This window comes from Gorilla gorilla, chromosome 11, assembly GCF_029281585.2.
Source record: "Gorilla gorilla gorilla isolate KB3781 chromosome 11, NHGRI_mGorGor1-v2.1_pri, whole genome shotgun sequence".
In the NCBI taxonomy this organism is placed as follows: Eukaryota; Metazoa; Chordata; class Mammalia; order Primates; family Hominidae; genus Gorilla; species Gorilla gorilla.
In genome coordinates, this window is record NC_073235.2 from 29,020,744 (window position 1) to 29,045,645 (window position 24,902).

General features: G+C 40.4%; 1 protein-coding gene, 2 long non-coding RNA genes and 1 pseudogene across 7 annotated transcripts in view; 2 read left to right on the forward strand and 2 right to left on the reverse strand.

The window, feature by feature from the left end:
• Window positions 1-5,795, reverse strand: part of LOC129532208 (uncharacterized) — a 37,652-nt gene extending 31,857 nt beyond the window's left edge. The window contains exons 1-2 of the long non-coding RNA XR_008677852.2: window positions 2,761-5,795; window positions 389-2,644 (exon numbers count right to left, since the gene is read on the reverse strand). This is a non-coding gene — a long non-coding RNA (uncharacterized lncRNA). The remainder of the gene's footprint in view (window positions 1-388; window positions 2,645-2,760) is intronic.
• On the forward strand, window positions 534-22,346 carry LOC129532209 (uncharacterized). Its single transcript, XR_008677853.2, has 3 exons — window positions 534-637; window positions 15,345-15,492; window positions 22,053-22,346. It is a non-coding gene; the product is annotated as an uncharacterized lncRNA (long non-coding RNA).
• On the forward strand, window positions 4,741-4,901 carry LOC115933920 (uncharacterized; annotated as a pseudogene).
• The window catches only part of IWS1 (interacts with SUPT6H, CTD assembly factor 1), a 46,401-nt gene continuing 34,825 nt past the window's right edge, over window positions 13,327-24,902 (reverse strand). For 3 of the 5 annotated variants that reach the window (XM_019022523.3, XM_004032516.5, XM_063694744.1), the window contains 5 exons: window positions 24,492-24,609; window positions 22,354-22,465; window positions 21,700-21,756; window positions 19,071-19,182; window positions 13,327-13,694 (listed from right to left, as the gene is read on the reverse strand). In XM_019022523.3, coding sequence (XP_018878068.2) covers window positions 13,563-13,694; window positions 19,071-19,182; window positions 21,700-21,756; window positions 22,354-22,465; window positions 24,492-24,609 — 531 coding nt within the window. In that variant the 3' untranslated portion in view covers window positions 13,327-13,562. Of the gene's footprint in view, window positions 13,695-18,390; window positions 18,551-19,070; window positions 19,183-21,699; window positions 21,757-22,353; window positions 22,466-24,491; window positions 24,610-24,902 lie in introns of all 5 variants that reach the window. The other 2 variants (XM_055380667.2, XM_055380668.2) reach the window with 1 other exon arrangement.

Sequence of the window (24,902 nt, forward strand, 5' to 3'; positions counted from 1 at the left end):
CTGACTTTTCATCTCCCACTCCCATGGAACGTTCTCATACACGGTGTTCTGTTACCGGCACTGTTGCTCCACCACTTACCCAGGCCTGGCCTCCTGCCTCTCTAACAGCCAATGGCGACCAAGTCCTAGCAGTCCTATCTCTAAAGGTCCTCGCTATCTGTAGTCTCCCCTTCATTTTCCCAGTTACTCCAGTTACTGTCCTACTGAAGGACCCCCATCCCATCTGGGCTACTATAACCACATGGACCATCCCTTGCTTCAATCATAGAATTCTTTCTTCAGATCAAAGTATATTCAGACACCCGATACAGTAACAAAAGCAAGCTATCCTGGAAGGAGGAAGGAATCAGGAGGCAGAGGTATGAAATACCTGTGGCCTGTATCTCACCTTCTAGGTGAGGTAGACTCCTGCCTCATCTCTTCCCTGGAATTCCTGGGGTTCCCCGAATACACACCATGAAGTTTCCATTTTTGAGATGGATTATTTCTTCTGCTCACAGTGTCTTCCTTTCTTGTCTGCCCAGCACATGGTTAAAGCATGAGATGTGAAACCAGGAAGAACCAGGTCTGAACCTTAGCTCCACCAGTGGTAGCTCCAAATCTTGGTCTTTTCTGAGCCTGCTTCTTCAACCCTAAGGTAAAAATAATATCAGTACTTATGTTATACACCTGTTCGCGGCGTTAAATAATGCTATATTTAAGTTGCTTAGCAGAGAGATGGTAAGCACTCAACAAATGTTCACACATCATAATTTTCCTCACCTTCATGAGTCAACTCGACAGCAACTCCTCCACAAAGCTTTCCCCAATCTCCTCCAGCTGTGTCCCCAGTGAAATCTACCACACTGCATTTATAGTCAGGAGGCAACATTCTGCCTCCCTCCTCACACTGTGACCTCTTTAAGGGCAGAGGCTATCTTGTTCATCTTTAGTTCTCTGCTATTCAGTAGTGTCCATCACTTAGTAGAGCTCAGTGTTCACTGAATTAGTTAATTAACAAAAAAGGGAGGAAGTATGATCATTCATTAATGAAATGTATTGAACATGTACTGTGTGACAGACAATGTGCTGGCTGCTGGGGATACATCTGTGAATAAACAGAGGGAGTTCTTGCCCTCATGTAACTCCCATTCTAATGAGGAGGATACACTCAATAAACAACTACATGTATAGTATACTAGATAATGCAAAGTGCTTTGGGAAAAAATAAAGCAGATTAGGGGTAACAAGGCAAGAAGCAGTTGTTGCTCTTTTTTTATTTTATTTTTTTCAAAATGGAGTCTGACTCTGTCACCCAGGCTGGAGTGCTATGGCGCGATCTCAGCTCACTCCAACCTTCACCTCTCAGGTTCGAGTGATTCTCCCGCCTCAGCCTCCCAAGTAGCTGGGATTACAGGCGCCCGCCACCATACCCGGCTAATTTTTTTTGTATTTTTAGTAGAGACGGGGTTTCGCCACGTTGGCCAGGCTGGTCTCGAACTCCTGACCTCAGGTGATCTGCCTGCCTTGGCCTCCCAAAGTGCTGGAATAACAGGCGTGAGCCACTGAGACTGACTTTGTTGCTGTTTACGTTAGGTCAGGCAAGGCCTCACAGAAAAGGTGACGTCTGAACAGAGAGCTGAAGAAAGTGAGGAAGAAGGTGCATGGACATTAGAGGGTGGGAAGATAGGGAAGAGCACAACCCAGATCAAGGGAGAAGCCAAGTGTAAAGGCCCTGAGGGGAGAGTGTGCTGCATGGGAGGCCAGCCAGCGGGGGCCTGGGCTGGAGTGCTACGAGATGAGGGCAGAGAAGCAGTGGGGCGGGAGTCCTGTGGGGTGCAGATCGTGGGTCATGTGGGGCTCTACCATTCCTTCATGAAGATGCACATGATTATTGCTTGATTACTTTCTTGGGCATCTTGAAAATCCTGTCCTCCTACCTATGTTAAAATGCAGCAGAAAGGAAAAGTCCTAGCCTTACTCAGTCTTAATGAGTACAAATGAAGTTGTTTTACATTAATATCTAAATCTCAATGGTTTGAGTTCTCACCTGTGCAAATGTAGAATGTCCCAGCTCCGGGAAAATCCTCTTCCCCTTAGTATTTCTAGGAATCCTAGGGGCATGTGCATGGTTGTATGATCCTAAACCAGTTGCCAGGGCTGGTCAGGTCATGCTTTGGCAGCATCAGGCTCCAATGGTCCTACAGACACACCACAGCAGGGCACTCCACTCACCTCACCAGCCCCTAGGTCATCCAGAGGATTTATCATTATTCTGAGACTCCACAGGGCCTTGCCTGTGGATCCAGAAAGCTACCACTGTGCCTCAATACAAGACACTACTCTTGGCAGGTGAGAACATTCCGTCTGGGTTTGGATGAGAAGGGCCGTTCCACAGCAACATTTTTTGAACTCCAGTGTTACAGTGTCTATGGACACAGCTTTTAATTCATACCTAGAGCCCTTCTCTCCCCAGGGAGCAAACTTACCTTCAAGTTGGCTGGTTCGGGACATACCTGGACAGCAGCTTGCCTCCAACCTTCTATCTTCTTGGGAAGCTGGGCTTGCTGTCAGACTGGTCCTTTTCTTATGGTAGATTTTCTCTTGAGGCTCCCATTAGTCTCTGCAAGTGGGCCTCTGCCTGGGCCACTCCAGCACATTAGACCTGTCAGTAGTCAAAGCCAAGAGTGCACAAAGTTCCCCACTTTTTCCCAGGATCCCCAGGCCCAACAAAAATCAATGAATGTGATGCCTGAGGAGGATTATTGCCTAACTATGTACCAGTACTGTTGAATCCCATCTCCTGCTCAGCTGGGACCTACTGAAGTTCTTCCTCAGGATATTAGCTTTATCAACATCCCAAGGTTTTCCATTTCTTATTCAAGGTGTGACTACATTGAGCAGTAACAGCAAAACCTGAAAGAGAATGGATACAGGTGTTCATTTCAGATGATACAAGTTTAACAAAATACAAGAGCAACTTAAGGTTTGACACAAAAACTCCAAGCATATATTTAAATCCTAGTATTTCATCCAGAAAACACCACAGCATAACTGAGAGCACTGGAGGCAGAAATAATTCAGTTTAGATCCATGGATTGCTTGCTATTTACTGTGTGACTCTGGGTAGCCATTTACTTTAAATCTATTTTTCCCACTTATAGAAAGGTAATGATGACCACTTGTTGGAAAACTTGAGGGTAATACTTGTAAAGGTCATAGTAAGACCCAACAACTTGGGCCCAACACCTGGTAGGCACAAAGTCAGTTCTGCTTCCTTTCCTTTTCTGTAGAGAAATGCACAGGATATTCCTTATATGCCACTTATGTTATGGGATTGACATAGGTTTTGTCCCTTATGCTATGGGATTGATTAGGTTTTGCTCTAAAAAGCTTTAAAAAAGAAAATTCATTACTATAAGATCAATTCGATTCCAACTTAATCTTATAGTAACTCTAAGGTATGATTATGCTGCAATTCTAGTGTATTTGATTTTTATTTCATATTGAACATCATTATATTCTCAATAAACCCTTAATAGGCTTTAACTGTCTCATAGCTTTCTCTCTGATTTCCTCGATAAAAACAAAATAGCAATAATTAGGAAAGATCAGAAAATAAAAGCCAAGGAATGAAAAGTCTGAATAAAAGCTATTGCATACTCTACATAGAAAAGATCTAGCTGATATGGTGATCAGGAAGGCACACAGGATCTGGAATCAGAAGACCTGAGCTTGAATTGACTCAGCCACTCTGTAGATGGGAGGCATCTTGGTCTCTATGGGCCATTTTCCTCATCTAAGATGCAAATATCATCTCACAGAATTATAATCGGTGTCAAATGACAAGTGCTATATGTTAGTTCAGTTCAACAAGCCAAATAGAGACAATCAGACAGACCTGGTCCCTGCCCCAGGGAGCTCACAGTCTCTTTGACCTGGGCCCTATTTTTTCCCTGATCTGGTTTTTAGTAGAGGCCAGCTTGGAATTGCTACTCATGACTACATTGATTGACTTCCAGGAGAGGCCTTCGAAACACCAGTGCTCACTGACCTAACCTTCTCTGCTGGTCTTACATAGAACTGGTCTGGGGAACTCACTCTATTTCCATGCTATCTCTAGCCAAAATACTTAACTTCTTGCACAAAAATCATAAAATAAAGAATTACAAATAAATCACTCCCCCTGCAAACTCAAAGACCAGGCTCATCCCCTCTCCTGACTGTGTGGCAATATCATCCTTTGCCCAAAAGAGATCCTCTCATACTGGAGACCAAACTCCAGGCCACTTTATTGCCAATCCTGTGCGTTTACATGCCATCATAATAAAATTTACAAAGTGTTTTCCCTAAAGCCTCGCCCACTGCTACCAGGTCAAGTGGAACCAAAGGATATCTAGCTGTCTGTCCTTGGTACTGACACACCCTGAATCTCTCCTCTCGCATTTTTAAGCAGTTATGCCACAGAACCTTTGGGCCCAGGACCCTGGGTTTTTTAAAGAACCAGTCTTTGGGAGAACAGACCTAAACCCTCTTCTTCTAAAGTGAGTGGTGTTTTTACTAGTTGCTTCTTCAAACTCTGTAATTCGAGTCCTTCTTTAAAGTAACAAAAATGTTTTTAAAGTCTTCTGCTCAATCTCTTACCAAACAATAACCTTCAAGTTTTGGTGAAACCATTACTTTTATATGTTGAGCTTGCTTAAAACAAGGCACGCAAGTAATCCTGTGACGTACTCCATTTTCTTCAAAAACTGATGAACAAGCTTTGCGCAGTGGCAGTATCACAGCCAATGAGGTTTACTCGAGGAGTGATTATTGCTAATTGAAAAACTGAAGAACATATGAAGTGCATGTCTGTAGCTTAATAGTACAAAGTCAGCCAACTTGAGACCTTGGCTCAGGGATTTTTGCAACATTTCTAGCCCATGACTACACTGGGTAATCCTACCTCTTTGGACTTATCAAACATCTCTGTAATCCTTTAATATACAAGTAATAGACATCTACATCACTCCAAACGACACTCTACCTGCTCCAGGGGGAGTCTTACGTCAGAGGACTTCTGCTGCTGCAATAGGGGAAGATCACAGAAAGAGATAGTATGGAGTTTGATTCAATAATTTCTGCCTGTCTGAGAGGAACAGTACACAGGCAGGTGGGGAAGAGTTGGTTTATAAACAGTGTTACCAATGCCTTCCAAAAAACTGTACAGTACTTTACTAGTAGTCTCTCTCTACCCCTGCTAGGACAATCTCAGCAGAAACTCTGCAGTTAGAAGGCAATAGAATGATATATTTAAAGTGATGAAAGAAAAACCTGTCAACCAAGATTTCTTTCTTTCTTTCTTTTTTTTGAGACAGGGTCTCACTGTCACCCAGGCTAGAGTGCAGTGGTGTGATTTCAGCCCACTGCAGTACTACACTACCTCCTGTAGTCAAGGGATCCTCCCACCTCAGCCTCCTGAGCAGCTGGGACTACATGCATGAGCCATCACATTCAGCTAATTTTTCTATTTTTTATAGAGATGGAGTTTTGCCATGTTGCCCCGGCTGGTCTCGAACTCCTGAGCTCAAGTGATCAGCTTGTCTCAGGCTCCCAGAGTGCTGGGATTACAGGTGTGAGCCACCACGCCCAGCCAAGAATTCTGTATCTGGTAAAACTATCCTTCAAAATCAAGGGAGAAACTAAGATATCCCTAAATAAACAAAAGCTGAAGGAATTCATTACCACTAGACCTACCCTGCAAGAAATGTTAAAAGGAGTCCCTTCCTTCAGGTTGTAAGTAAACAACACTAGACAGTAACTCAAAGATGTATAAAAATATACATTTTTCCTTTCAAGGTAAACACATAGACAAATATAAAAATCAGTATTATTGCAATTTTGGTTCGTAACTCCCCTTATTATTTTACAGGACTTAAAATAGAAAAGCATAAAAAACTATAAATCTTTGCTAGTGGGTACACAATATATAAAGATGTAATTTGTGACAGCAATAACATAAAGAAGAGACGGAGCTGTAAAGGACGTCTTTTGTATGCAATTAAAGTTATCAGTTTAAAATAGGCTGTTATAACATCAGGATGTTTTATGTAAGTCTCATGATAACACAAAGGAAATATCTACAGAATATACACAAAAGGAAGTGAGAAGGGAACCAAACATGCCATTATAAAAAAATCAACTGAACTCGCTGGGCGTGGTGGCTCACACCTGTAATCCCAGCACTTTGGGAGGCTGAGGTGGGCGGATCACAAGGGCAGGAGTTCGAGACCAGCCTGGCCAATATGGTGAAACCCCGTCTCTATTAAAAATACAAAAATTAGCTGGGTGGGCGTGGTGGCACGTGCCTGTAGTCCCAGCTACTTAGGGGGCTGAGGCAGAGGAATCGCTTGAGCCTGGGAGGCAGAGGTTGCAGTGAGCCGAGATCACGCCACTGCACTCCAGCCTGGGTGACAGAGCGAGACTCCGTCTCAAAAAAAAAAAAAAAAAAAGAAAAAGAAAAACAAAATCAACTGAACTCAAAGAAACACAGTAAGGGCATAAATGAGGGACAAAAAGAGCCTATAAGAGATACAGAAAACAACAAAATGGCAACAGTAAGTCCTTCCCCATCAGTAATTACTTTAAATGTAAATGAATTTTAACTCCCAAATCAAGACAGATTGCCAGAATGAATTTAAAAAAAAGAGTCCATCTACATACTGTCTACAAGAGACTCACTTTAGATCTAAGCACACACAGGTTGACAAAGAAAGGACAGAAAAAGATATTCCATGCAAATAGTAATGAAGAGAGTAGGGGTGACTATACTAATATCAGACAAAATAGACTTTAAGTCAAAAACTGGTACAAAAGACAAAGAACATTATATATTTTAAAAAGGATCAATTCACCAATGAGATATAGCAATTATAAACATACACAAACACACACACACACACACACACACGCACACACCACAAACATAAGAGCTCTTAAATATATGAACAAACACTGACAGAACTGAAGGGAGGAACAGATGGCCTACTGTAACAGTAGGCTTCAATACCCCACTTTCTATAACTGATAGAAAAGAGACTAGATTTAAAAAGAAACAGAGGCTGGGCACAGTGGCTCACACTTGTAATCTCAGCACTATGGGAGGCTGAGGCGGGTGAACTGCTCAAGTCTAGGAGTTCAAGACCAGCCTGGGCGACATGGTAAACCCCCCCCCCCCGCCATCTCTACTAAAAATACAAAAAATTAGCCAGGCATGGTGGTGCACGCCTATAGTCCCAGCTACTTGACAGGCTAAGACAGGAGAATCACTTGAGCCTGGGAGGCAGAGGTTGTAGTGAGCCAAGATCGCACCACTTCACTCCAGCCTGGGTGACAGAAGTGAAACCCTGTCTCAAAAAGAGGACTTGAACAACATGATAGGCCATTTGGACCTAACAGATATACAAAAAGCATACCACCCAACAATAAGCAGAATACACATATTCCTCAAAAGTATATGGAACATTCGCTGGGACAGGCTATTAGGCCACAAGTAAGTCTTAAAACATTTGAAAAGACTGAAATTATATAAAGTATCTTTCTAATCACAATGGAATAAAATTAGAAATCCATAGCAGAAAGAAAACCCTAAAATCCACAAATATGTGGAAATCAAATGGTACATTCTTAAACAACCAATGGGTCAAGGAAGAAGTCACATGGGAAATAAGAAAATAACTTGAGACAATGAAAATAAAAACACCAAAGCTTATGGGATGCAACAAAAGCAATGCTGAAAGAAATTTATATCTACAAATGCTCAAATTTAAAGATCTCAAATCAACAACCTAGTTTTATACCTTAAAGAACAAGAAGAACAAACTAAACACAAAGCAAGCAAAAGGAAAGAAATAATAAAGATTAGAGCAGAGATAAACATAACAGAATACAAAAAAAGAGAAAAAAAATCAAAGAAAACAAGAGCTGGTTCCTCAGAAAGATCAACAAAATTGACAAACTTTTAGCTAGGTGAAGAAAAAGAGAAGACTCAAATGGGAGGACATTATGGCCCATTTTACAGAAACAAAAAGGATTATAAAACAGTACTATGAACAACTGTATGCCATCAAGTTGGATAACCTAGACAAAACGGACAAATTAAATTCCTGGAAACACAACCTACCAACTCTGAATCATGAAAAAATAAAAATCTGAACAGATCTATAACTAGTAAGGAAACACCCAATGAATAAAAGTTCAGGACCAGATGGCCTTACTGGTGAGCTCTACCAAACATTTAAAAAAGAATACCAATCTTCCTCATACTTCAAAAAATTGAAGAGAAACACTTCCAAACTCCAAACTATGAAGTCAGTATTATCCTGATACCAAAACCAAAGGCACTAAAACTACAGACCAATATCCCTGATAAATATGTTGCAAAAATCCTCGACAAAATACTAGCAAAGAAAATTCAAGAGCACACTAAAAGAATTATACCCCATGACCATGAAGGATTTATTCCCAAAATGCAAGGATGGTTCAACAACAACAAATATAAATCGATCAATATAATACACCACATTAACAGAATGAAGAAAACAACTCATGATCATCTCAATTGATGCAGAAAAGACATTTAACAAAATCCAACACCATTTCATGATTTAAAAAAAAACACTCTACAAACAAGGAACAGAAGGAAACTCAACATAATAAATGTCATATATGAAAAGCCCACAGCTAATATCATACTCAGTGGTGAAAGACTGAAAGCTTTTTATCAGAAACAAGACAAGAATGCCCACTTTTACCATGTCTGTTCAACATAGGACTGGAAATCTTAGCCAAAACAATTAGGCATAAAAAGGAAACTAAAAAGGCATCCAAACTGGAAAGAAATTAAATTATCTGTTTGCAGACAACATGATATTACATGTAGAAATGCCCAGAGTCCACAAAACACCCCCAAAGCCAAACAAAACTGTTAGAATAAACAAATTCAGAAAAGCTGCAGGATACAAAAATCAATACAAATCAGTCACATTTTTACACGTTAACAATGAACAATCCTAAAAGGAACTTACGAAAACAAATTATGATAGCATCAAATATAATAAAATACTTAGGAATATACCTAACCAAGGAGGCGAAAGACTTGTACATTGAAAACTACAGGCCATCATGGTGGCTCACAACTGTAATCCTAGCACTTTGGAAGCCAAGGCAGGGGGATCGCTTGAGGCCAGGAGTTGAAGACCAGCCTGGGCAACATAGCAAGACCTGAACTCTACAAAAAAAATTATCCGGGCATGGTGGCACACACCTGTAGTCCTAGCTAGTTGGAGAGCTGAGGTGGGAAGACTGCTTGAAGCCAGGAGTTTGAGACAAGCCTGGACAACAAAGGGAGAATCTGAATCAAAAAGAAGAATGAAAAGAAAGGAAAGAAAGAAAAAGAAAAGGAAAAAAGCAAAAGAAAACTACAAAACATTAAGGAAATTAAAGAAGACACCAATAAATGAAGATATTCCATGGTCATGATTCAAAGACTTAATATTGTTAAGAAGTCAATACTACCCAGAGCACCTCTACAGATTCAATGCAATTCCTAACAAAATACCAATAATGTTTACTGCATATATAGAAAAATCCATTTTAAAATTCACATGAAATCTCAAATAGCCAAAACAATCTTGAAAAACAACAAAGTTGGAAGACTCACATGTCCTAACTTCAGTGGGGACAGACACACAGACAGTTCTATATTGCAACATGCAGACCAATGGAAAAGAACAAAGTCCAGAAATCAACTCTTACACATATGGTCAAATGATTTTTGAAAAGACTTGCAAGACCATTCCATGGGGAAAATAGGTTTTTTTCAGTAAATGTTGCTGGGGAAACTTGATATCTATATGCAAATGGATAAAGTTGGAACCTTATTTTACACAACATACAAAAAATCAACTAGAAATGGATCAAAGACCTAAACATAAGAGCTAAATTTACAAAATTATAGGGTAAAAGCTTCATAATATTGAATTTGGCAATAATTTTTTTGATATGACACCAAAAGCACAGGCAATAAAAGAAAAAAGTGAGATACAGCAAAATTTAAATGTGTGCAACAAAGAACACAATCAGGAGTGAAAAGGCAATCTAAAGAATGAAAGAGAGTATTTGCAAATCATATAGCTGATAAAGCATTAACACGAGTACACGAAGCACTCCTGCAACTCACACCAAACAACCCAATATAAAACTGGGCAAATGACTTGAATAGACATTTCTCCAAGGAAGATATATAAATGGTCAAAAGGCACATTAAAAGATGCTCTGCATCACTATCATTAAGGAAATGCAAACTAAAATCACAAGATACCACCTCACATCACTTAGGATGGCTACCATCAAAAAATAAAAATAACAAGTGTTAGCAAGCATATGGAGAAATTGGAACTCTTGTGTACTATTGGTGGGAATATAAAATTGTGTAGCCCCTTATAGAAAGTGTATGTATGGCACTTTCTAAACAAATTTAAAAGGAATTACCATATGATCTAGCAATTCTACTTCTAGGTATATAACCAAAAGAATTGGAAAAAAGAAATGGTTGTTTTTTAATATCTCTAAAAGTGAAGAAAAAAAGGTCTTGAACAAATACTTGTACACCCATGATCACAGCAGCGTTATTCACAATAGCCAAAGGTGGAGGCAATCCAAGTGTCCATTGACAGATGAATGGACAAACAAAATGTGGTATATACACACACTGGAATATTATGCAACCTTAAAATGCAAGGAAATTTGGACACATGGACAAACCTTGAGGACATTATACCAAGTGAAATAAGACAGTCGCAAAAAGACAAATGTATGATCCCACTTATATGAGGTACCTAGAACAGACAACTCGTAAGAGACAGAAAGTAGAATGGTGGTTGCCAAGAGCTTGGGGGAGGAAGGAGAGTTCTTTGATAGGTAGAGTTAAAATTTTGCAAGATGAAAAGATTTCTGAAGATGAATGGTGGTGATGGCGACACATTGTGAACATACTCAATGCCACTGAGCAGTAAAACTGTTTAAGATAGTAAATCTTAAAACCGGAAGAGGAAGAAAAAAAGCCAAGCATGAGAGTGCATGCCTACAGTCCCAGCCACTTGGGAGGAGACTGAGGCAGGAGGATTGCTTGAGCCTGGGAGTTCAAGGCTGCAGGGAGCTAGGATCACACCACTGCACTTCAGCCTGGGTGACACAGTTAAGAACTCATCTCTTAAAAAACAAACAAAATCCCCCACAACTCTGTATCATCATAGCCAAGTTGTCAAAGTTAGTATCATCAATTCTGGGACAAAACTAAAGTCTATGTTCTTGGAAGAAACATGCTTAAGTATTTGGGGCTCAAGGGGCAAGTTGACGGCAAGTTACTCTGAGTCTACAAAAATAGCTCTATGCATATACAAGATGATAGAGTCAATGACGTGGCAAAACGTTAACACTTGGTAAATATCAGTGAGTATACCGGAGTTTATTTACTACTTTTGCAACTACTGTAAATTGGAAATATCTTCAAAATTAAAGGTTTTTCTGGCCAGCTAGGTTTGAGCTGCCATAAAACCAACACCAAGGATCATTTATATAGAAACTAATTTTTTCCTTCAAACACAGTACAGGAGCATCTCTTACCATTTTGAATTCCCCAGGTATGGTTTAAAACTTTTTACTTGCCAACATCGTTAAAGTTTTACCCTGTAATAGTGAAATTTTCAGGTAATTGGAGCTTACCCCATTAAATGACAAAATTGTGTAACTTAAAAATCTTTCTTAAATACAACCTTTGTTGTCTTTGTTTCAAATTTATTTTTTAATGATCAGTGTAAGGCTTCACTAGATGCCTCTGCTTTTTCCTTCTCAAGTGTTTTTGAGGGTATTTGTATGAAACATTGCAGAAAAGCTTAGGTTTTTGTCTCCATCTACTGGCTAGCTATTACCTTCTAATTAATGCCTTTATGCACCTGCTTTTTACAAAGCAGTATATCCCACTGTGCTTCTGCGTTTGCTGGAAGTAAATAGTTTCAGAGTTTCTTGTGAGCAGTGTTTTAGTATATAAACTTCATTATTTTAGCTGTTCAAAAGCTTTTTTGGCCAAAAGTAGTTTTATGTGTTTCTGAAGATCAAGGTGCCAATCCATATCAGAGTAGGATTTCTGAAATTAAAATAATCTAGTTGATAAAATGTTCTTGGGCCTTGTCATCTTGACCTTAAGAGACCTCTCATAATTAAGTCTATAGAGACTATTATCACAAAAATAGAGCAACAAGAAACATAGCTACAAGCTATAATTTTTCTCTCTCCCCTAACTGCTCAACTGCTCTAAGCTTTTGGCATAGTGATTTTCAGTTATATCCATATTTCCTTGAAGACAGTAGTATTTCTTGATCTTTTCTCTGTTATAAGCCCCCATCCCAGAGAAAAATGAAAATCAAAATAATTACCCCAAATAAGAGAAACACATTAATAAGATTTTGTTGGTATTCCATTTCCACCCCAACTGAGGTACTGCAATTCAATTCTGATACGACACACCCAGAGCTGGCATCAGACTCCACGGGTTTAAGAGGTCAGTCCTCCACAATACTGCCCCCACTTCAGATGCAAGCCACAAGTGAGGCATCCAGGCTACTGTCGCTTCTGACCAGCTACAAATTTGGGGTTCTCATAAACCTCTCAGGTTTAAGAACTTGCTGAAATGACTCACAGAACTCAGGAAAGCACTATCCTTCCCTAGAAAACACTATGATTAGTTTTACTACAGAAGATATGAATTAGGAGGGCCAGTCAAATGAAGGGATACATAAGGGAAGGTCTGGGAGGGAAGGCAGAGCTTCTGTGCCCCTGTCTTCATGGAGGGGAATCCTCTCCTTCCCAGCACACCAATGCCTTCACCAACCAAGAAGCGTCATTGAGCTGTGGGGTCCAGAGCTCTTCATCAGGTCCCATTTGGCAGGCATGGTTGATTAAATCAAACAGGTCACTGACTGCGTCTCAGTCTCCCGGGTCCTGCTGGCCCAACCCTCTGTAGTAGCTGTTTCTGGTTACCAGCCTCCATCCTAAAGCCCACCACACAGTCACCTCATTAGCATAACAGAGACGCTCTATCACTCAGGAAACCACAAGTGTTTTAGACATTCCTTGTCAGCAACCAGGGGCAAAGGGCACACAAATTCCTCATTATACCACAATGAGGGAGGATTGAACCTCTAAGGGTCACAAACCCCTGTAATATAAGATTTTTTTCCCACACAACGAGAAACAATCTTTGCCCCTATTAAGAATGTATCCTCTAAGAAATGAAGAGACAGCCCCCCAAAACCAGAATGAAATTTTATTGTGTAAAGTTTATAGAAGTATGACTAGTATTCCTTTGTACAAACTACACAACGGTTTTAAATATAACTGAGAGAAATGTGAGTCCTATGACGACATCTGATACACGCTGAACCATTTATAGACACACTAAAAATGTTTTAAAATATCTTCTTTCTCCAAAGAGTCCATTGCGCATTTCTTAGAGTAGAGATGGGGACACATTCCAGGCAAGGTCACAATGGCATTTTGTTGCCCTCAATGCTGATTTTCACTGCGTGTGCAGATCTGCTTTTTTTCCTTATATCTGTGAACTTTCTCATCTGTTTATCCAGTCGACTGATACCCTTCTTGGAGGTCGCCTGAAACTAAGAGTAAGGGAAAAATTAAAGAGCAAACTACTGAAATACACAAGTCTAGTTATGTCTTTCATCTTCTTATAACTGAGTTAGCAACCAGAAGAGCTCCTAGCTCTGGAATATCCAGAATGTGTGTTGATGACCTCAAGAACAACAAAGCAAGTATAGATGGTGTTAGAAACGCATATTAAACTCTCTCAGTGAAGAATAATTCTGTTGTCTGTGCTTTATTTTTAATTTTGCTGCAGTCCATGGAGGTCTCCTAGATGGGAGAAAGGGGTGGGGGGAACTGAGACTATGATCCTCCCAATTCCATCATGTACATTACATTTTAACTGCATGCGTTTCCCTTTCGAAGACCAAATGTGGAGCTAGCTGCTTGACATGCACTTTCAAACAGTGCTGGCATAAAAAAGAATGACCTAAAGCAAAGTCAGGTCAGCTGAGAAAAAGCCTTAAGCATAATAAATGAGGTTAGATGATTAGTGAAGTGAACCCCTAAGTGCAGGAGCTCTTGAGTTTTTACACTTGGGGTGAATCCCTGCTCCAATTCAGTAACTTCTGTGACCCTGGGCAAAGCATACCCAGGGTAGGTACTCCTTCCAGAACTGCTGAGAGAAGGAAATGAGATAGTGATGTCAGATCCAAGCACAGAGGCTGAGCACATATAGTCAGTGCTCAAAATAGGAGCTATTACTATTTTACTACTTCACAAGCAACTAGATTTACATTAAGTATACTTGACACAAAAAGAATATTAAGTCTTTACCCACTTGCCCTCCATGTTTAAAAGTTTGGTTTGGGAGCTATTTTATATTTTGAAAATACTGCCTTGCAAAGATGAGGTCTCCAAGAAACTGCCATCTTTTAGAAATGCTAGAAAGGTTTGCTGACTCTGTTGTAAAACAATTCAGATGTTTAAGAATGATGAGTGCTTAAAAAGAGATGGGTTTTTCTAATTCTTCTCCCCATACATATACTACTGAATCACCTCTGAAACTCAATTCAAAAGAATGCTAAAATAAGGTAGGGCCTGGGAGACACTCTGGGGTCAGTACCAGCCTGGTGAGCTTTGGTGGAATCTTATCCCACCTCTGGACCCAGCCTCAACTATGACATGAAGCCAGCTGAGCACCAGGCAAGGAACTCTAAGTCATTCTTGGCCAAGAGCCATGTTGACCTATCTTTCTAGGAATATCTCAATTCAAATATTATTTTGTATCATCTCAATACTTGGCATTCATACTCTGAGTAAGCATAAAAAGTGTCAGATGAGAAAGAGCTATGCCACCATCACACTATCTCCCAGATTTCCTGGACAGTCCCAAATATCTGACTTCCTTTTAGAGGATGTGCCGTGATCTTAGTACTTGTACTTGGTCCACATCGGAAGCTTTACCTGCTCAAATCTCTGCCAACTACACAATTCCCAGCAGCTTCACACATTAACTGGACTTCCCTTCGCCTACTCCCAGGACCCTCACTAACTGTCTAAGCCCTGATGGATCTGTCTAGCCTCAGCAATCAGGGCACACACGGGCCAGTGCGTTACAAAATATATGACTGGTAGTTGCACATGCCTAGTTACCCCAAGCTTGAAAAGACAGACCATAGTACCTCATACACCAAGTTCAATGATCTCTCTCCTGATTCATCAAGGGAACACTACACTTCCTTAGAAATTAAGAGTGTGTGCTACACTGCTTTACCAGAGCAAGACCAAAAGCAGCTTCAATTATGGTACAACTGTGAGAAGACACAATGCGAAACCACTCAAGAATGCTCACTCAAATGGATTTTTACCATGGTAAGTAAAAAACAAACCCAATAAGGTATAAAAGAATACGATCACAACGTCGCTTGAAAAAAAACAAAAAACAAAACAAAAACCCAGTAATTGTCTATGCATATGTATGAAAAAAAAAGAAATAATCTAAAATGTTAACATTAAGTTGTGGTGGGATTACAGATGGCATTAATTTTATTTATGCTTTCTGTATTTTTAAAAGCTCATGAAAAAACAGGCATTCCTTTGTCATTTTACTGTTATTTTAAATGTATTCCACGGAGTAAATGAACATATAAAAAATACAATGTAGCACAGGTTACTACATTATTTAGGAGTAAAAAATCAGAAATCATAAAGGAACGAATAAACACATTATATTCATGGCCGGGTGTGGTGGCTCCCGCCTGTAATCCCAGCACGCTGGGAGGTCAAGGCCGGAGGATCGCTTGAGACCAGCCTGAGCAAGATGGTGAAACCATCTCTACAAAGAAAGAAAATACATAATAAAAAAAAAGCAAATTATATTCAGGATAGACCATTATGCAGCCATTAAAAATGATAAATCGACTAGGTGGTTTAATGAAGGAAAATAACCAAAATTATAATTTGGTCGGGGTGTGTGTGTGTGTGTGTGTGTGTGTGTGTCTGTGTATTTTTTTTTCTAGAGATAGTGTGTGTGTGTGTGTATTTTTTTTTTTCTAGAGATAGGGTCTCACTCTGTTGCCTAGGCTGGAGTGCAATGGCATGATTCTAGCTCACTGCAGCCTCAAAGTCCTGGGCTCGAGTGATTCTCCCACCTCACCCTCCCAAGTAGCTAGGACTACAGATGTATGCCACCATGCCTGGCTAATTTTTTAATTTTTTGGTAGAGATGGAGTCTTGCTATGTTGTCCAGGCTGATATTTAGTATAATTTTAATTAACGTTATCAGTAGGAAAAAAGACAACAAATACATCAAACTGCTTTTGAATGCTAGGACCATGAATAATTTTTCTCTTTGTACCTAAACATTTTCTATAATTATAAAAACTAAGTTCAAGGCATATCTGGAAATACATTTAAAACCTCAAATTGTTAGCCGGGCATGGTGGCTCACACCTGTAATCCCAGCGCTTTGGGAGGCCGAGGCAGGCAGATCACTAGGTCAGGAGATCGAGACCATCCTGGCTAACACAGCGAAACCCCATCTCTACTAAAAATACAAAAACAAAGTTAGCCAGGTGTGGTGGCGGGCACCTGCCCTAGTCCCAGCTACTCAGGAGGCTGAGGCGGGAGAATGGTGTGAACCCGGGAGGCAGAGCTTGCAGTGAGCAGAGATTGCACCACTATGCTCCAGCCTGGGCGACAGAGTGAGACACCGTCTCAAAAACAAAAACAAAAAACAAAAAACCCTATTTATTTTTTATATTTATTTACATAACTTTGAAAACAAAAATGATACTTAAGACAAAAAGTGTTTCATTGGAAAGCCATTTCCATTTCTCTTCCTGGACATGTCTTTTCTAATACTGCTCATTAGCGTCTACAATGTGGAAGCAAGTCCTGAGTGAATATGCAACCCTGCTCCACCTATGGGGAGGTGGGACCAGAACCAGAAACATCAGCACACAGGGACACAGCCCTGGAAACACAACCTCTGCTTTCAAAGCAGATTGGCCACTAAGAGTTTTTATTACATTTTCTTTGCCATATTGTAGTTCCCAATTCTCAAAAATAAAAACGTTAAGAGAAATATGAAAGACGGCTAAAAAGAGAGAAGAAACAATGAAAAAGGAGATGCTCATGCCTGTAATCCCTTTGGGAGGCCAAGGCGGGTGGATCACGAGGTCAGGAGATCAAGACCATCATGGCTAACAGGATGAAACCCCGTCTCTACTAAAAATACAAAAAATTAGCCGAGCATGGTGGCAGGAGCCTGTAGTCCCAGCTAATTGGGAGGCTGAGGCAGGAGAATGGTGTGAACCCAGGAGGCGGAACTTGCAGTGAGCAGAGATCGCACCACTGCACTCCAACCTGGGCGACAGAGCAAGACTCCGTCTCAAAAAAAAAAAAAGAAAAAGAAAAAGAAAAAGGACAGAAGGGCAAAAAAAACGGGTACAGGGGACATGGAGAGGTGGTCAGGGACACGGATATGGGCACAAGAAAGAGGAGGGAGAGAGAGAGGAGGAAGTTCTTGGCACAGAACTAGTCCTTCTCTACCCTTGATTTATTCTCAAGAAATAAGAAAGTACATTTTGTTTTGATAGTCACTTAATAGCAACATGAACTGGCAGGTAGGAGAGTGGAGTCAGTAGAAATAGCTGCCAAAGCAGGGGTCATGGAGAAGAACAAAAGGCAGGCAACACACACACACTGTGTGTGCTCCGCAACAAAGGTGCCATTAGTCTCAAAGCACAGTGATCAGTGAGTTGGGCTTATGAATGTTCCAAAGTCTTTTTCACTTCTGACCACATTTTGAGTATGTGTTAATCAAATTCATCTCCTAAATATTTAGTATAAGGCTTTATGCAATGAGTTCTCAAATGCATGTTGCTGAGCCACTGACAGCAGGAAACAAGCTACCTCCCACCAGGAAACCACTAACTAGTTTATATGCCTGTAACACATATCACTGTAATTCTGGGTCCTAACAAAAACCTTTTTCATAAAAATGGGTACCAGTCAGGAAGACCCAAATGCATATTAGGGAAGTAATTATCTATTACTCTCTAGGATACTGATAAAGGAAGGGACTTCCATGTCAATTTCTAAATACTCAAGAGGCCTTGAATATCCCAAGGTGCCTGTTAGGGTCATTATTTCGAAATTAAAAGCAGACCTGGCCTCTTCTGATTAAGAAAGCACACACACACACACTTTTCACTCTGACTGTTGACAATTCAAGCCCATGCACAGTACATGCTTCCTTGGGAATACCTCTCGTGTATACACTCTGGTAGGGCCAGGCCTATAGGGGCATCCTGTTGCCTTCAATGCTGAACTTGACAGCACGATGCACTTTGCTGAGTCGTTTCTGTTCTGCAAATCGCCTCTTATGCTTTTCCAATCGGCTTAGGCCCTTTTTAAGAATACCAGGCTAGAAGTAGTAGTTTGATTGGAGAATAAAAAGAGATTACTGAGAAACACTGAAGATCCACAGAGCAATATTTACAATGATAACAGAGTAAGTGTCTACCCTAATCATTTGCAATGGAATTGCTTAAACTGTTGAAGAGAAAGGGAGAGGTAGGTCTGCTGAAGCACATAAGCTCTGTTTCTCATGGTTATTAAAAAAAAAAAATTCACTGTATCAGAATACTCCAGGTTTCAATTTCAAGCCTCACTTGAAGTAAAGGGATTAATAAGAAGAAACTTCCCTACCTGATAATGTTGAATTAAGACTGAAGAAAAATTCATCAGCAATAAACTTTAATCCTGGGTAATACTTTTCCCTTCTCTATTGCTCAATTTGTCGTTTGGCTAGATAAGTGACCAGAAAACAGTCCTCTCTGAATCAGACAAACCTCAAGAGCTACAAGGGTTATTAACACATGAAGTAAAGAGTCAAACAGTAATCTGCAGGTGAGATCCACCTTGCCGATCCTCCGCTTGCTTACCCTGGATGACTCCATTTCCACATTCCATTTGGGCCTGACAACATAGTCCTTGTTTGAGGGCATTGGGACCCTTGCACGGGCACAGAATCCAGGATCTCCAGGTCTAAGAGCCCTGAAAAAGGGAAGAGGAAGAGCATGCTTCTTATGTGGCCAGCCACAGTGGGGCACACAGGCCATTTCACACTCCTGTTCCTACATCCACCCATTAAGCTGCAATGTTCGAAACTCCTCTACTCCCCACCAAAGGTCACCCAATCCACCCTCCTGCCGCCTCCCAGCTAGCCTGTCATCACACACACTACAGTATGCATTCCTCACTTCTCTTCCAAAGCCAACTTGCTCTGCATTTGCATGAATCCTTTTCTCCTCTCCTCAGCTTCAGATATACTCATGCCCCTCTGCCTTCCAAGGCTAGTCCCGCCAGCATGACTTGGAATCCCCTTTTCTCTTGTATAGTGGAGTCACTCATGAGTTCACTTGTGAGATGAGGAATTGTGAAGAACTGAGTCGTCAAATGACCCCCCAAAACTCTCAGTATGCCTATAAAGTAGTTTTTCAATATACAACTCATACAGCAATTTTTAATGTTTATTTTTGTAAAAATCTTTTGAAGATAATTACAGATTCAAATGAAGTTGTAAGAAATGATAGAGAGAGAGATCCAATGTCTCTCCCAATAGCAACAACTTGCAAATCTACAGTACAGTATCACAACCAGGATACTGATGTTGATACAGTACACTAATCTTATTTACACTTCCCCAGTTTTACTTGCACTCATTTATGTGTATGTATTTAGTTCTATGCAAATCCATGGGTAACCATGCTAGACTAAAATAAGATTACTAACCTTCCAAAGTAAAGCCTATCTATGGATGCCTGGGCATTCAAACCATTCAGCATTTAGGTAACTAGTAAACAGTGGATCTATGTGTGTCTGTTGGGGATGGGGAGAGAAGGGTAAAAAATTCTCAATTGTTTCTATTCTCTTGTACAGTTTACCCCATTTTTAACCCTAAACTTGAATCTCGCTCTGTTGCCCGGGCTAGAGTGCAGTGGCACAATCTCAGCTCACTGCGAGCTCCGCCTCCCGGGTTTGTGCCATTCTCCTGCCCCAGCCTACAAAGTAGCTGGGACTACAGGCGCCCGCCACCACGTCCAGCTAATTTTTTGCATTTTTAGTAGAGATGGGGTTTCTCCATGTTAGCCAGGATGGTCTCAATCTCCTGACCTCGTGATCTGCCCACCTCAGCCTCCCAAAGTGCTGGGATTACAGGCGTAAGCCACCGCGCCCGGCCAACCTTAAACTTTTATAACCTTCATATATATATGAACAGATTAATTGGCTTGCCAAGAAAATTCCCTGTAACTCTTACTTTCCTTCTGAAGCCACGGTCTCATCAACTTCCTTCTTAAACAAACTTGCTTCCTCTAGCTCATCCCCTATTCTCCTCTTGCAATCCGGATGCTGCCTGACTACCAACACACCTGCACAAAGCCCTCTGCAGCACCTGCCACTGGCCCATGCTTTTGTCACTGCCACCTCCAGCTCAGCCTCATTCCCCTCCAGGCTCTGCTCCAACGCATAGGACCACAGCTGCTCATTCCCCTTCGCTGGCTGCTCTGCCTGGCTATGCCCCCTTTCAAAATTGTTTAGTTCGTTTCTTACTCTATACTCTCCTGATTGAACAATCTTTTCTATGGAGAGAACCATCAAATCTAGGTCTCTAGCCCAAACATCTCTTTACAAGTTCTAGACCCATAATATTTATAGGGCTATCTCATTAGGCATGTCACATTTATTTAATATGCTCAAAAGAGAACTTGCCTGGTCCCTCAAATCTACTTCTCCCTCCATTTTGGTGAAAGGTAATAAACACTGTCTCAGCACTCAGGTTAAAATTTTGGCTGAGGTCTTCAACTCTAGCCATCTTCTCTCCCACTAAGTCACCAACATATGACAGTTTTGCCTCTGCAATGTCTTCTCACCCCTCTGTTCCCCCACTACCACCTCTGTTTAGCTGTATCACTGCCTCAGTCCCACTGCCCTCCAATCCATCCTACATGATGCCATTGGCATCAGCATCCTAAATCAAATCAAACCAGATGGCTTCACATCCAGCCTCAAAAACTTCCTGTGGAATCACAAGATGTGAAAATTCCTCATCTTGATTCAAAGCCCTTCACCGGTCTATTATTTCCAACCTTATCTTCTACCACCTCAGGCCCCATACTACTGTCCAACCCCTTCAGTCTACTTGCCATTCCAAACACAGACCTGGCACACTTACCCCATGGCTTTACCAAAGACCTCCCTTTGCCTATCATCCTTGTAAAGACTTATACTTTTGAGAGCATAGACTATTTTTAATTTGTTTTTATATTCTCAGAGCACAACAAGGAGTCTAGCACTTAGCAAACAGCAACAAAATCTTTATTGAATTATTTTCTCAATTTTCCTTACATCCCCAGAGTACCCAATACAATGCTTTGTAGATACTAAATGTTAAAATGAAAGTCACCTCCCACAAATGAGAGCATAACATCATTTCATTTACTACTTTTCTTAAAGCAGCAAACGGAAATTCTCTATATAGTCTAGGAAGAAAAATTAACATTAAAACCTTACTTCTCCTCTCCTGTCAGCACTTTTTCCAGGTCTCTTCTGGGTGTCTGACCACCAGTGCTGAAAAAAAAGTAAACAAGGAGATACCAGGAATATTAGAACCTAATAACTCAGAAAAAGAGCAAACTAAAAATCAAACTTAGACCATAACTATTAATAGCTCTTTTACAATGGATCAGGGAAAATAATTCCTAATCTTTAAAAAGTACTACTCATTTTAGTATTCATTTGCATAACAGGTTTCCTTGTGGGTGAGCCGTAATTGCCACATTTGTAACTAATGACCCTGTCCTCCTGGGTGCAACTGTATCCACTATTATCAATACAAACTAAAACTATAACATTTTTTCTTCTAGGAACTGGGAAACGGGACCCAGAAAGTTGTTTTCTGCAAGTGGATGGAACAACACAAGCAATCAGTATCCTGAAACAGGCCCTGTTCCAACAAACTGACCCAGAAAGGTCTGGTTAGAAGGACAGGACTCTCACTATACACTATCACATTTAAACTAAAAGGATATTATGAATTATGTAGACATATCAAGCTGAGAGGAAAGGAAATCCTATCATCGTGCAGGCTTCCTAATGATCTTACTTAAAACTGAGTTACTGCAACAATAACGTGTATTCCACTTACTCATACCTGTTCCCTCATACCTGTTCATTCTTCGTCGTTGAGGCATCTGTTCTAGATCTCTCTGCTCCCTTTCTTCTCTTGTCATTCCTTTGTAGTTTGAGGTAAGACCAAATATAGGCCTAGACCACTCATCTGTAGTAAGAAAAAAATCAATTATTTTGTCCATAAAATTGCATTTCCATTTTTTTCAAATAATTGCACCCCAGTGTGAGGGGATATTCTAGACATTTAGAATATTCTTTCCTTGAAGAGCCCATTATTTCAGAGTAATTTATAGGATAAACAAAGCATAATGCCAGTATACTGACTAACTCTGGCTGATTCAGAAAATTTAATGTAAAAGATCACCACAGAGATTTAAAGAAAGTAACATGTGATACACTTTAATAGTCAACAATTAGCTGGATTGACATTTCATAAAGGACATTTATTTAAAATTTTTATTTATTTATTTTAAAAGGCAGACTAATTTCTAAGTTTACGTTACTGGAAATAAAAAAGTCTTGAAATTCTGCTTTCTTATCCTAACCCAGAACAAACTCCTTTACGATTACCTTACAAAATGGTCTGTACCTTTAAAAATTACAGTTTAATAGTGCGGGTGGAGACTTCGTACTTCATTAAGTCTAACATAGCTGCTACAATGACCATGAAAGAAAGTATATGCCACTGTTCAGTCAGTCAAAGTCCAGGAGCCAACTGATGTCTTTGTTCTAAGACATAATGTAGCTTACTGCTACATTTAATACACTATAAAAACAAGAAAGGACCTTTATAGACCGAACATGGGTGCTGTCACACAAAGAAGGAAGCAGGGATTCTCAGGGGGTCCACATATCTTTTAAAACCACCCCATTGACCCCACTTCTGGATTCAGAATCACTGCTGTAGTAAGTCATGGAAACCAGTGGGGATATTCTGCTTTTCTCAGTCTAGGGCAAAAAAACAAAGTTGCAAACTACTGCATAAAAGCACCAAAAGTTTATTACTTAATAAGCAGTAAGCTGCAGTTTACTAACAAGATCAAAGATGGTAGTACATCTCTGGTTTATAGAAGAAATTTACATTTCTCTAAAAGCTTTTGATAAACTTAACAATTCAAAAGAAAAATAATTATTCTATTCGAACGTAGCAGTTACTTTTTCAATCTAGCCTTGAAGTTCTAAAAATTCCTTTTCAACATGGAGGACAGGAAGAGTTAAGGAGGATAACAAAAACAAACACGGGTTTCATTCTTAAAACTGAAGAATTTCACAAACATGGCGCTTGATTACATAAATTTTGGTTTAGACTTCTCTGGATTTCTCTGGCATCATTAAATAAGAACACGCAAAAAGGTTTTGAAGACCATCGTGCAAGTAACAACAACAATGGCTGTTTCTTGAGTACTTACTATGTGCTAGGCACCGTGCTTTAGACACAACCTCTCATTTAATCTTTAAAGTCACCCAAAAGAAAACACATAATTATCTCAACTTTACAGAGCACAAATCACTAGGTAATGAAATGCAGTAAGGTAGGTGGTGGATTCATGATCTGAACCCAGGTAATATCAACTCCATGGCCTGCAATCTAACCCCTCTCTTTCTCCATGCTCTCGACCCATGACTAGAAAATGCATACTTTTTACTTGCAATTTTTTTTTTTGAGACGGAGTCTCGCTCTTGTTGCCCAGGCTGGAGTGCAGTGGCGCGATCTCGGCTCACTGCAACCTCCACCTCCCGGGTTCAAGTGATTCTCCTGCCTCAGCCTCCAGAGTAGCTGGGACTACTGGTGTATACCACCATGCCCGGCTAATTTTTTGTATTTTTAGTAGAGACGGGGTTTCATCATGTTAGCTAGGATGGTCTCGATCTCCTGACCTTGTGATCCGCCCACCTAAGCCTCCCAAAGTGCTGGGATTACAGGCGTTAAGCCACCACACCCAGCCTCTTACTTGCTATTTTTAATACTGAATAGCATACTTAATTATATTGAGGTTTTTTTTTTTAAGTCTAAGAGAAAACGCTAGTACCTGTAAGAAGTTATTCAAAAATTTCTATTCCACTTTACTGACTCGTTTAAAACAAATACTGGTAAAAATACAGCTTTTATATATACGCACCTCTCTCTTATCTACAGACATAAACACAACAAACAAAAAGGAAAATTTACATACTGATTAATTTCCCTGCCATGTCCTTGTTGGACCTTGATTCCTTGGGGTGTTTATAGAGATACATCACTGCTCGTCCAATCCCACTATGCTTCAGGGTCTCCTGGCTCACACTAGGCAGCTGGGGAACATAAACACATACACACATATTAATCACTCGGAAGCTGGGGGTCTTGCTACTCTATTCTAGAGACCTGGCACATTCACAACAGAACAAATAAAAAATTCCATTTTCAGGATCTACAGACATAGAACACAAAGATACTTTGTGTCCACATCAAAAGTTCAGAGTTCAGGCCAGGCATGGTGGCTCACGCCTGTAATCCCAGCACTTTGGGAGGCTGAGGCGGGTGGATCACCTGAGGTCAAGAGTTCAAGACCAGCCTGGCCAACATGTGGTGAAACCCATCTCTA